A 12,391-nucleotide genomic window follows, 5' to 3' on the forward strand; every position below is an offset into this window, starting at 1 on the left:
AAGGGAGGCAACACCAACCAAGTGGAAACAAAATAAGCTTGGCGATGTTTTACAGGGGTTAAAGATGTGTTGATGATAAATACGATACATAAAAACAGCGGCTTTCAGATCTTGAGTTTCCGCCATACGGAGTGCGATCTCTGGGTTCACGTGTCCCTCCAGCCTTCACCTGTCCCTCCAGCCTTCACCTGTCCCTCCAGCCTTCACCTGTCCCTCCAGCCTTCACCTGTACCTCCAGCCTTCACCTGTCCCTCCAGCCTTCACCTGTCCCTCCAGCCTTCACCTGTCCCTCCAGCCTCCACCTGTCCCTCCAGCCTTCACCTGTACCTCCAGCCTTCACCTGTACCTCCAGCCTTCACCTGTCCCTCCAGCCTTCACCTGTACCTCCAGCCTTCACCTGTACCTCCAGCCTTCACCTGTACCTCCAGCCTTCACCTGTACCTCCAGCCTTCACCTGTACCTCCAACCTTCACCTGTACCTCCAGCCTTCACCTGTACCTCCAGCCTTCACCTGTACCTCCAGCCTTCACCTGTACCTCCAGCCTTCACCTGTACCTCCAGCCTTCACCTGTACCTCCAGCCTTCACATGTACCTCCAGCCTTCACATGTACCTCCAGCCTTCACCTGTACCTCCAGCCTTCACCTGTACCTCCAGCCCTCACATGTCCCTCCAGCCCTCACCTGTCCCTCCAGCTCTCACCTGTCCCTCCAGCCTCCACCTGTACCTCCAGCCTTCACCTGTCCCTCCAGCCTTCACCTGTACCTCCAGCCTTCACCTGTACCTCCAGCCTTCACCTGTACCTCCAGCCTTCACCTGTACCTCCAGCCTTCACCTGTACCTCCAGCCTTCACATGTACCTCCAGCCTTCACCTGTACCTCCAGCCTTCACCTGTACCTCCAGCCTTCACCTGTACCTCCAGCCTTCACCTGTACCTCCAGCCTTCACCTGTACCTCCAGCCTTCACCTGTACCTCCAGCCTTCACATGTACCTCCAGCCTTCACCTGTACCTCCAGCCTTCACCTGTACCTCCAGCCCTCACATGTCCCTCCAGCCCTCACATGTCTCTCCAGCCTCCACCTGTCCCTCCAGCCTTCACCTGTCCCTCCAGCCTTCACCTGTACCTCCAGCCTTCACCTGTACCTCCAGCCTTCACCTGTACCTCCAGCCTTCACATGTACCTCCAGCCTTCACCTGTACCTCCAGCCTTCACCTGTACCTCCAGCCTTCACCTGTACCTCCAGCCTTCACATGTACCTCCAGCCTTCACCTGTACCTCCAACCTTCACATGTACCTCCAGCCTTCACCTGTACCTCCAGCCTTCACCTGTCCCTCCAACCTTCATCTGTCCCTCCAGCCCTCACATGTCCCTCCAGCCCTCACCTGTCCCTCCAGCCTTCACATGTCCCTCCAGCCCTCACCTGTCCCTCCAGCCTTCATCTGTCCCTCCAGCCCTCACATGTCCCTCCAGCCCTCACATGTCCCTCCAGCCTTCACCTGTCCCTCCAGCCCTCACATGTCCCTCCAGCCCTCACCTGGTTCTCCAGCCCTCACATGTCCCTCCAGCCTAATTATATTTGAGAATTTCGTGGCAATGTATTAATTTAGAATGTCGTCATTATGTGATAGGTAACACTATTGTGGTTTCTAATTTTTAAAGATTTCATCTACGATCTCATATTTTAATTTTGCTCCTCAAAGATTACATTGATTAAGCATGCTGACATTTTAGGTTTCGTGTTTAAATATCCCACCATTCATCTTCACCTGTCCTTTAGTCTGTTGGATCCTTTGGGGCACCACACAAGATTTTTCGACCGTCTATCTCCATTCCTCTCTGTCTTTTGCCTAGGATAGAGCTTATTTCAATGTTAGGTCCGTCCATTACTTTATGTTGTCTTCCCATCGCTTTCTCTACCTTTTCTTCTACCACCTGGTACTGTTCCACGAAGGAAGGTCTTTACGACTCCAAAGATTTTGGAATAGCTATAGAGTATAGAGCAGTGGTTCCCAAACTTTTTTATCTCGTAGACCCCTTGCCATGTTTTCTGCTTTTCGGTAGACCCCCTGCCAGTGGCGTAGCAAGGTACCCGTGGGCCCGGGTTCAAGAACATCTTGGTGGGCCCGGGTTCAAGAACATTTTGCTGGGCCCCCTCCAGCCAATAAGACAAATTTGGTTGTGTGACAAAAATGAGTAATCTAAATGCAAAGACATTCCAATGTAAAGATCGTACCTTTTTTTAAAAAATAAGTTATTCGAATGGATGGTTTTAAGGTCATACGATGAGAATGTGTTGGCATTGGCATCATATTGGTTTCAAAATCACCCACCGCAAGAAAACAAAGAAACAAACAAACTTCGAATGGATGGTTTTGAGGTCATACGATGAGAATGTATGGGCATTGGCATCGTATTGGTTTCAAAATCAACCACTGCTGGAATCCGCTATCGGAATAATTTAAATAGGCACTCGCTGAACCTCCAAGAAAACATTTAACATGTATATTTCATTAAGTATGGGGATCCAACCCAGGACTTGTGTGACAGGCTCGAGCTAAATGGGAGATGGCATAAACACGGCTTGGTGTTGGACCGAATTGATGTTGGAAATCAAGTACCAGTGCTTCTTGTGACTGAATTAGAGACAGTATTATAAGCGCACATTCTTAAAAGCACGGGATAAAACGATATTATTAATTAATATCTATTTGTTTTAAGACACATTAGGAAGTAATATGTAAGCATGTAGTTTAAATATTGGACTATTAGTGTTAAGTTAAATTTTAATTTAGGTGATGGCCAGATGTATACGACGTAACCACTGCCTGCTACATAAGTAAATATCACACCATTACTGCGAGGACTATAGGACGTAACCACTGCTTGCTACACAAGTAAATATGACACAAGTACTGCTAGGACTATAGGATGTAACCACTGCCTGCTACACAAGTAAATATCACACTAGTACTCCGGGTTCATCTTGATGGGCTCCTCTCCAGCCAATGAGACAAATTTAGTGTCTGACAAAAAATGAGAAAAACTAAATGTCAAGACATTACAATGTAAAGATCGTACCTTTTTCTTAAAAAAAGTAATTATGTCATAACATTTGATTCAGTTAGGACTGCATATAAGTAATAATGTCTTAAAAGTCAATGTTTTTACAACTTCTTAACAGAGTTAAACTATTTAAAAGTGTTTAAAATAAACAAGTAAATGTTCTTCCTAAGTTCTAATGTGGGCTCCAACTGGCCTTGAGCCATGGGCCCAAGCGTAATGAGCTCCTTCGCGCCATGGTTGCTACGCGACAGCTGTGGGCCCCTATTGCTTGTGGGCCCGGGTTCATTGAACTCCTTCGCGCCATGGATGCTACGCCACTGCCCCCTGCAAATTCATCGACTCCATTTTTTAAAACTAATTTCTAACAGTAGTGAGTGTAAGAATGAAAAATAGAGATTTATCTTTTTTTATTCATAAAATTCAAATTTAAACCAATTAAAATAACAATTAATATTTTTTACTGGAATCACCAAAACACACTGGAAATGTCTTTTTGCACGTCTACTATCCGTTGCTATGGATATTATGTTTCATATAGGAATTTGTTGTTCTATGATGTAATCATCAAACATTAAAAATTAATTGATCTTTCACGTGTGGCTCAAATATTGGATATACAGAACTGTTTTCACTAACAGCAGAAGGGGCGAAGGTGAGTAACCGGTGCCTAAACCAGTAACTTTGAGCAGGAAGGGCTCATTAGCCTTGGCTTGCAGCCCACCTAGCAGAAGGAAAACTGAATTCAAACCTCTGCTGCGTGCAACTTTACCCAAACACTGGAAACGTTTCGTGGGTCAACCCTGTTAAAAATAAGGAGCCGGCGACCCTTAACCAGTTTGAAGCACACAGCATTACATTCTGTCAGAGCCTGTGACTTCGCTGATCTAAAACACTGAATGTATGTCGTTTACAAAGAATTACCTAAGAAGCCTTCAATTTTATAACTCATGCCACCAATGTACCATTGAACTGTATTGAACTGTATTGTTGCTTAAAGAAATTGTTTTAATAATATCAGATGTAGGATTATATAAAACAGTTTTTAAAACTACAACGGCTGATAAAATCAAAGAGATATTGTGAGTCGCCTACAAACCATCATCTTCTCTATCTGATGTCGAAGAGGGATTTTGTGGTTCTGTTCTGAACTTTATCTTTGAGTGTTCGAAAGTTTTTCAAACCATTATCTATTTTGTCAGGGTGGCATCGTCTCAAACGATCCTCCAGCGTAATTGGTTTCATAGCGTCATAAAACCGCTTATTTGACAAGGAAAGAATGAATCCCAATTCTAAATAATCAACGCTGTACAGTCTTTCTTTTTGTTACACATTAGTTACATGTAGACAAAAATTAAGCTAGTGAAATAAGTATTGAAATGAAGTGCTACAATTTTTCGTTTGAATAGCATCATACATATTTAAAGGATTAACTAAGGTACAAATCATAGATTAGTTTAATAAATAATTACATTAGTGGGATGTGAAAATCAAAGTCGCAACCTGATTAAATGTAATTTATTATCGTAGACCCCCGTGGACATCTCATGGACCCCCAATTTATTTTTTCATTTTCGTAGACCCCTTGGAAGTCTTCGTAGACCCCTGGGGGTCTATATAGACCACTTTGGGAATCACTGGTATAGAGCTTTGGTTTACGTATTATTTAAATTTTGTTTTTGAATTATGCAAGAGGTCATCATGGGATGCAGTCGCTGTAGTAACCCTGTCTCTAATCTGTTCGTTTCTGATGCGGTCTTTGAATGTTTAATAATAAGATACTTTAATATTAGTGGGAGAAATGCTGTCTCTCTCTCTCTCTCTCTCTCTCTCTCTCTCTCTCTCTTTATATATATATAAATATATTGTTATAAACCTGGTGATGACACTGATGGGGGCTATGGGGGTAGTGCTGTGTGTGTTCTTAGCCTACCCAAATCGCCTCAGTCCAGCGCAGGACGAGCGGTCAACCGAGACCAGTGATAGTACACGCCAGTTCGGCAACGACCTGTGTGTAAATATTACGCACGCAAGTCACGGCGATTGTGATCATTCTGAGTGGTCAAGAACGTTCCATTCGATTCTAGAAGGCCAATAGATACACTATATAAGAGCGAGTATGTCCGAAAGACTGGACTTCACGTTACCTCGCTATGTGACCAGTGCGAGGCGAGAACCAACAGGGTGTGTGAAGTCAGGCGGAGCAAGACTAGGTTTTTGTAAAGACAGTGTTAATGTTGTTGCCAATTGTGATGTATTTGAAATTAAACTGACTGATACTTTGGAGCCCTGAGTTGTGAGGTTCTTTAAGTTCGTTGTGTCGTGTGGTGCAGTTTGAAGAGAGCCCGGATAGTAGGAGAGACATCTGTATATAATATAGTGTAATGGTTATTATAAATTTTTACTGTTTAATTCCATTTCGACACCATAATGTCAATTATACAGTTATTGAGCTGACTTTAGATATTGTTTATCGCAGTTTGCATCTTACGAACGTCTTGGCCAAGACAACTTTTTTTTTAAAGAAGAAAAAAACCTTTGAAGGGAAAGCACATGTATTTTTTTTCATAGCAGTCGTATCATTAACTGGGTTATCCCGCTTTGATGCTGCACTCAGTAAGAGAATTGTAACTGTGCTTGATATTTCGCCTTTGGGTGCGAGTGTTTGGGTCTAGTGACTGAGGGGTGGGGTGAGGTCAGAAAGCAAAGAACAATTTAAGTAAATAGTTGGTGCACATTTTATTAGATAATGTTGAAAAAAGAAAATGGGAAAAATTATTTTAAGAAGTAGTGATGAGGGCACGTTGCTAAAATCTCCATTGAAGTGTTCATTAATTTCAATTACACCAGCATCAAAGTTGTGAAGAGGCTTATTGTGAAGGGTCATGTTGTGACTCGCCATATAATAATAATAATAAAAATAATCTTTATTGTCCGTAAGGAAATTTGTCTTACAATTTGTGCATTACATCAAACAAAACATTGTAACTAGAAAAAAAAACATAAAATGTACATACACACCTGACTCACTCATAATTTACACGTGAAAAGTGTATGTCTAATTGTTTCTATTTAATGATTTGATTGCCAGGGGAACAAAAGAGTGTTTGTGTCTGTTTGTCTTTGCTATCGGTGTCTTGTATCTCTTTTGTGATGGTAAAATCACAAAATCCTGACCCTAAGGGTGATTTTTTATTTCTAGAATCTTTTTAGCTTTTCTATGGATGTTTGTCTCAAACAGCTGCCCAAATGGGTTTTGTTTTTTGGCAATGACTTAACCAGCAGCATTTAGGATTCTATGTTGTGAACAGCCATATTGTTAAGTGCCATCTTGTGAAGGGCCATATTGTGAAGTGCCATGTTGTGAAGGGCCATATTGTGAAGTGCCATGTTGTGAAGGGCCATATTGTGAAGTGCCATGTTGTGAAGGGCCATATTGTGAAGTGCCATGTTGTGAAGGGCCATATTGTGAAGTGCCATGTTGTGAAGGGCCATATTGTGAAGTGCCATGTTGTGAAGGGCCATATTGTGAAGTGCCATGTTGTGAATAACCATATTGTGAAGTGCCATGTTGTGAAGGGCCATATTGTGAAGTGCCATGTTGTGAATGGCCATGTTATGAAGGACCATCTTGTGAAGGGCCATATTGTGAAGGACCATCTTGTGAAGGGCCATATTGTGAAGGACCATCTTGTGAAGGGCCATATTGTGAAGGACCATCTTGTGAAGGGCCATATTGTGAAGGACCATCTTGTGAAGGGCCTGAAGGGCCATATTGTGAAGGACCATCTTGTGAAGGGCCATATTGTGAAGGACCATCTTGTGAAGGGCCATATTGTGAAGGACGATCTTGTGAAGGGCCATATTGTGAAGGGCCATCTTGTGAAGGGCCATATTGTGAAGGACCATCTTGTGAACGGCCATCTTGTGAAGGACCATCTTGTGAAGGGCCATATTGTGAAGGACCATCTTGTGAAGGGCCATATTGTGAAGGACCATCTTGTGAACGGCCATCTTGTGAAGGGCCATCTTGTGAAGGACCGTCTTGTGAAGGGCCATATTGTGAAGGACCATGTAGCGAATAGCCATATCCAGTACATGTAAAACATTTTACTAACATTATATATCTCATCTTTCTTTTCAAGGGCCATTAGTAAAGGGCCGTTTTGTGAAGCCATATTTTGAACGGCCATATAGTGACGGGCCATGTCGTGAAATGTCTAGTTGTAAAGGGCTATACAAGGATGAGCAATATTGTGAAAGGTCGTGAAGGGTTATATCGTCAGGGCCATGTCGTTGCTTGGTAAATGAGTAGATCGACGTGGACTGATACCGGTTCCAACGTTTCAAAGCTTCCTCCAGAAATGAATATTATTACATCCGACCTCAAACCTACCGAAAGAGGGCGGGCAGGGTTCATACCCGGCACCATCGATGAGACAGTTCGGAGCGCATATCACACGACATTCCAAATAAACATGACCATAACTGGTTGGGAGGGGGGGGGGGGATAAGAAAAGTGATATTAGAATTCATGGGCCAAAAAAAAATAAGGTGTGTGTCCGGGGGGGGGGGAGCGTTTATAAAGTGGGCCGTTCCAATTAAACGTCGTACCAGATACTTCAAATTAGAGACCAAAAATTTATCAAAATGCGATCGTTTAATTGCAGTAAAAAAGAAATGGGGACGATGTTCCTCCAAAAAGATGGAAAAGCGATACGAGGCTGCAGGATACAATTAAAAAAAAAAAAAGGAGGCCAGTTTCGAGTGTTTTATTGTAAATGAACAAGAAAAAGTGGTTCGCGTGGGTGTTGATCAAAATAAAAAAAAAATAAAAACCTGAGAATACATGGATGGCTGCCTGGTCGTGCGGTTTGCGCGCTGGACTGTCGTTCGGATTTATCGACTGTCGAGGGTTCAAACCCTGCCCGCACACATCCCCCGTCATCCTGCGGGAGGTTTGGACTAGGAAGTAATTATCTTCAACTCTGAAGAAACACCCGAAACATGTCAAACATTTTACAACAAACATTTTACAACTCAACGGGCTTTGTAGGACCTAGATCTATATATAGTTTGAAGCAAGCTCTTAACAAAGTTTTTGACTTCCCAGAATACCCAGTTCTTCAAACCTCTGAAACTTTAAGTTATCCCTGAAACAAAGGTCAGGCTAGTAATGGACCTCATTCACCAACGGTAAACAAACAACATTTAGCCACGTGGTGCTTTACCTCTTCTATATAATTCACGATCTCATGTTTAATTCATGATGGTTGTCACGTGACAGTTTTTTTTTCCATTGTTTTATCAATTAAGATCACGTGACTAAATGTTGTTTGTTTACGATTGGTGAATGAGGTCCATTGTCTTCCGTAGTCTCAAGCTCCTCAGTGGCAGACGTGAGCTTGCTGCACGGAGGTAAGTCTGACAGAAAAGTTGTATTATTGACATTAAGATACAAGGGAGAACACTTGTATCGTCTTATCTTATCTTATCTTAACTTATATATAATAAACGTTCCTTAATAAAGAAATATAACTACGCTCTACTCATAAACATGTGTTACCGTTGTCGTGCATGTTAATTATGGACTCCAACTCTACTAAACTCTGCTAAGTCCCTGGTTTTCCCGGCTGATTCAGGCAACCCGTTCAATGCTGTAATGGTACTTTGGAAGAAGGAGCTCTTGTACAAATTCGTCCTGGTAAAATAAATTAAAAATGTGCCTTTATATTTATGTAATTCTGTTGTTTTTTTTAGTAGTTGTAAGTAATTTTTCAGTGTTTTATGGATTATTGCTATTTACTTTTTAGTCTTCTGTCTTCAATTTCAGATAAGGGAAACAGTAAACTCGTGAAATGATAGTCCTATAATAACAACGTGAAAACATGTACAAGAAAACGGTATCTCAGTACACAAGAGATGGCTGTAGCGATCATTCAAACAATGTATTAGCAAATCTAGTATAAACTGGTTTTCAGACATTGCCCACTTATAACTTGAATTACTCAAAAAGCAATAGAAGAAAAAAAGAATTTTTTAAAAGCAAAGCTTGTCTAAGGGAAGGAACCGCTAATTACTACCATCTATCTGAAAATTATAGGGTTTATCTTCCTATCTGCTACATAAAAAAAAAAATTAATTAGTAATAATGATTAATTAATCGGTTACATTTTGGATTGATTTGGTTATTGTTATCGACTATGAATAATTATGCAAAATTTCAACTTGATCCGAGAATGGGAGAAAAAAACAACATGTTCGAACTTTTTACCAAACAGACAGACAGACAGGCAGACAGAGTAAAATGATATAAACTTTGTAAAAACAAAAAAAAATTGAATAGAGGGACTGAAAGCGAACCACAGGGAAACAAAAAACGGTTGTCAATATTCAAAGGGGTCTTCACCAACTGAAGTATCATAGCAGTCTTCTACGTCTCCCCAGTGAGTTCTCCCAAAGTAGATACGGACACAATTCATCCATCGTGGTTCGATGAAGACCACTTTGTCATCCAGGGGGCTGAGGGCTTTGCACTGGGGTTTTATGCCTCCTCGTGTGGCTGGTGAGACCTATGTGAGCCCGGAATGTTCGGCAGCACACTGGGCAGGTTATTCCAGCCGGAGCTAGTGTCATTGGCCTTGCTTTTCTTCTTGCCAGCGCTGTTCTCTTTTCCTCAGCAACCTGTGCGCCAGTTTTCACAGCGCGACGCCATGATGCTCTGTCATGTGCCTCTGTCTCCCAGGTGGCTGGGTCTATGCTGAACGCCTTCAGAGAAGCTTTGAGGGTGTCCCTGAAGCGCTTTCTTTGACCACCTTGCGAGCGCTTTCTCTTCGCTTAGTTGGCCATACAGGAGACGTTTAGAGCTACCCAATTACAAACATATAGATCTATATAGTGTTGAACTTAACAGACTGTAACAGAATAAACAAACAGAATCATGTATTTATCACGCCAACAGAAAAACACAATTTTAAGAAAACTATTTACTATTTAGATTACAGGCACGAAATGTGTGTGTGTGTGTGTGTGTTTGTGTGTGTGTGTGTGTGTGTTAGACTTGATATATTTCGATGTGTGTCTATGTGTATGAGTCTAAATGTGTCTGTGTGTTTGTGTATTTCAAAGTTTCAGACACATGAACATTACTATGACGTAGACAAGACGACAGGGGATGGAAGTAACATGGACTCGAACTAGGAACCATCGTGATTACAGTCTAAAGAGCTAACCCCTCAACCAGGTAGTCATTTTTATTACTTTATTAACTCTTTCTCTCCGTGATTATTTACCACATTCTGGGGGAATCAACGTTGGTATCGTCAGTTAGGAGAGAAAGAGTTAAATAACTTGTTTGAGTCTGTTATTTTATGTAAAAAAAAAATATTTACGTCTAGTAGGCTACTGTTACGCTCCACCACACATGCGAGTCCTCACAGCTGCTCGGCTTTTCCGACGCTCTTTGAATTACTGTATAACGCTTTGGTACACCTTAAAAACGCTTATTTAGAGGAGAAAATGGTCGTGGAGTCTTTTAAGTGTCCCTATTGTCACCCCTTCTAGCGTCTCTAAACCACTGGCGTATTTCCTATAGACAGATAGAAGAACCTCTGATTTAGAGTTTGTTACTAAAACTTATTTTACCTTTATGTACCTTCAGTGAAGTCCAGTAGGGCGTTATCCCCTTGGTGGTTAGAAAGGCTTTTATCCATCTACCAGGCCTGGACATAGGGCTCTTCACCCCTGTCCTGTCTGAGGGCTCTCAACGGTAGACGGTCATATCGGTTGACTAGCCTATCTAGGTCCACCCCTAGACGTTTCCACCGGAGGGCCACGCTGAGGCGACGGGTAGCTGGAATTCCTCCGGCCTTTATGTACCAGACCGATGTAGTCAATACAGTGCTACTGATGTTTGACTATTAGTGTTAGCCTAACACATGATACAGTTAAGTATGTAAAAGATCCCTAAAGTTAAGGCGAAGTTAGTCACGTATACGGGACTTAGGGGCCTACTGACATTTAATGTGGCCCATTCGGCTGCCCCACAAGCCCATTTAGGCACTAGCTCACCGGACATTTGCACGGCTGCCCATATAACCAGTCCGCCCCTGTCTGAAACCCACTTCTCCCATGACCACAACATTGATATGATTAATTCAGCACAGCTATTTATGAAATAAACCGGTAAATAATACAATATCTATATAATGAGCAGCACTGTAGATAATGCACTATAAATGTATTAGTTACATCACGTCTGATATTAAACTACCGTTGTAACGGAAACAGCACGGTTGACATTAAACTTATTGATATAATGGATACCGCAAGGCTGGTAACTCTGGCAAGGGAAATCAATACAATCTCCTTCCTCTTTAACTAAGATACCGTTGTTTTTAAAGACGCCTGTTTCTTATCTTAGAAACTCGAAATTTGATTGGACGATATAATACTCTCGACTGCCACTCACCGAGCACCCGGCACTACAGAGAACGCAAGATGGCGGGAATGGGCTATCAACCGCCCCCAACTTTTTTTAACCGAAGCCTCTTCTAACAAAAAAGAATTAAAAAAAAAACGTAGACTTATAAATGTCTTTAATCTCAAGTAGTTTGCTTAAAATATCTTCTTTGCTTTGAAGTCCATAAAATATCGACCAAAACTCGCGCTTCCGCTGTCAGACATTGTCGTCTGCTAGAATGGCGCTATTCTGGTAGTTTGGCGCTTTTTTTTTTTTTTTTTTTTATAGTAATATTTTTTGCCCGCTCCATCTTGTCGCGAGCGCGGGACAACGTCAGATCATAGAAACTTGTCGCTGAAAAGTGGAATCGCCTGCAACTCCGCGACCGGTTGGACGAACAGTGTCCCGCTGGCGAGCCCCCATCTTTTTTTTTTTCTCTTAGGGGGCAGCGATTCCTCCACAGACAGCTGTCCATTGATTATCAGCTTCGGTTGTAATTACTATTAGCGAACAAGTTTCATTAAATAATAATAGTCATTGTATTCAATTCTCTTCGGGAAGCCAGAACTCACTCAGCCGTGACCATCTGGTCAATAAAAGCGCTTTTAATGTAAAGATCACTTACAGTGGACAACTTTAAAGTCGTAACTGTAGATTGGCGTCTGTCGAGGATTATTATTTTAACACTTCCAACTGTCAAATTTTCAAAAATCTGGATAATAAGTGCAGACATCGAGTTTTCATAGGTTTTTAACCAAAAATATACAAATACGTAACTTGAAGTAGATCAGTTGGTAAGCTATTTCAATATTTGTCTTGAATGTATTTATTTTTAATTATGTTTGTGTAGTCTTCTCTAATTCTTTA

At 41.8% G+C, this 12,391-nt stretch overlaps 2 protein-coding genes across 2 annotated transcripts in view; both read left to right on the forward strand.

Annotated features, from left to right (window-relative positions):
• Positions 1–72: 72 nt before the first annotated feature.
• LOC129928740 (uncharacterized) lies at positions 73–1,605 on the forward strand. Its single transcript, XM_056044522.1, has one exon. The coding sequence runs from the start codon at positions 73–75 to the stop codon at positions 1,603–1,605; it is 1,533 nt and encodes a 510-aa protein (XP_055900497.1).
• A 10,240-nt stretch (positions 1,606–11,845) lies between these two features.
• The window catches only part of LOC106060779 (vesicular glutamate transporter 2-like), a 224,537-nt gene continuing 223,991 nt past the window's right edge, over positions 11,846–12,391 (forward strand). Inside the window, exon 1 of the mRNA XM_056044185.1 lies at positions 11,846–12,318. The gene's annotated coding sequence lies outside the window, so the exon portion shown is untranslated. The remainder of the gene's footprint in view (positions 12,319–12,391) is intronic.

Source organism: Biomphalaria glabrata, chromosome 10 (assembly GCF_947242115.1).
Source record: "Biomphalaria glabrata chromosome 10, xgBioGlab47.1, whole genome shotgun sequence".
Lineage (NCBI taxonomy): Eukaryota > Metazoa > Mollusca > Gastropoda > Planorbidae > Biomphalaria > Biomphalaria glabrata.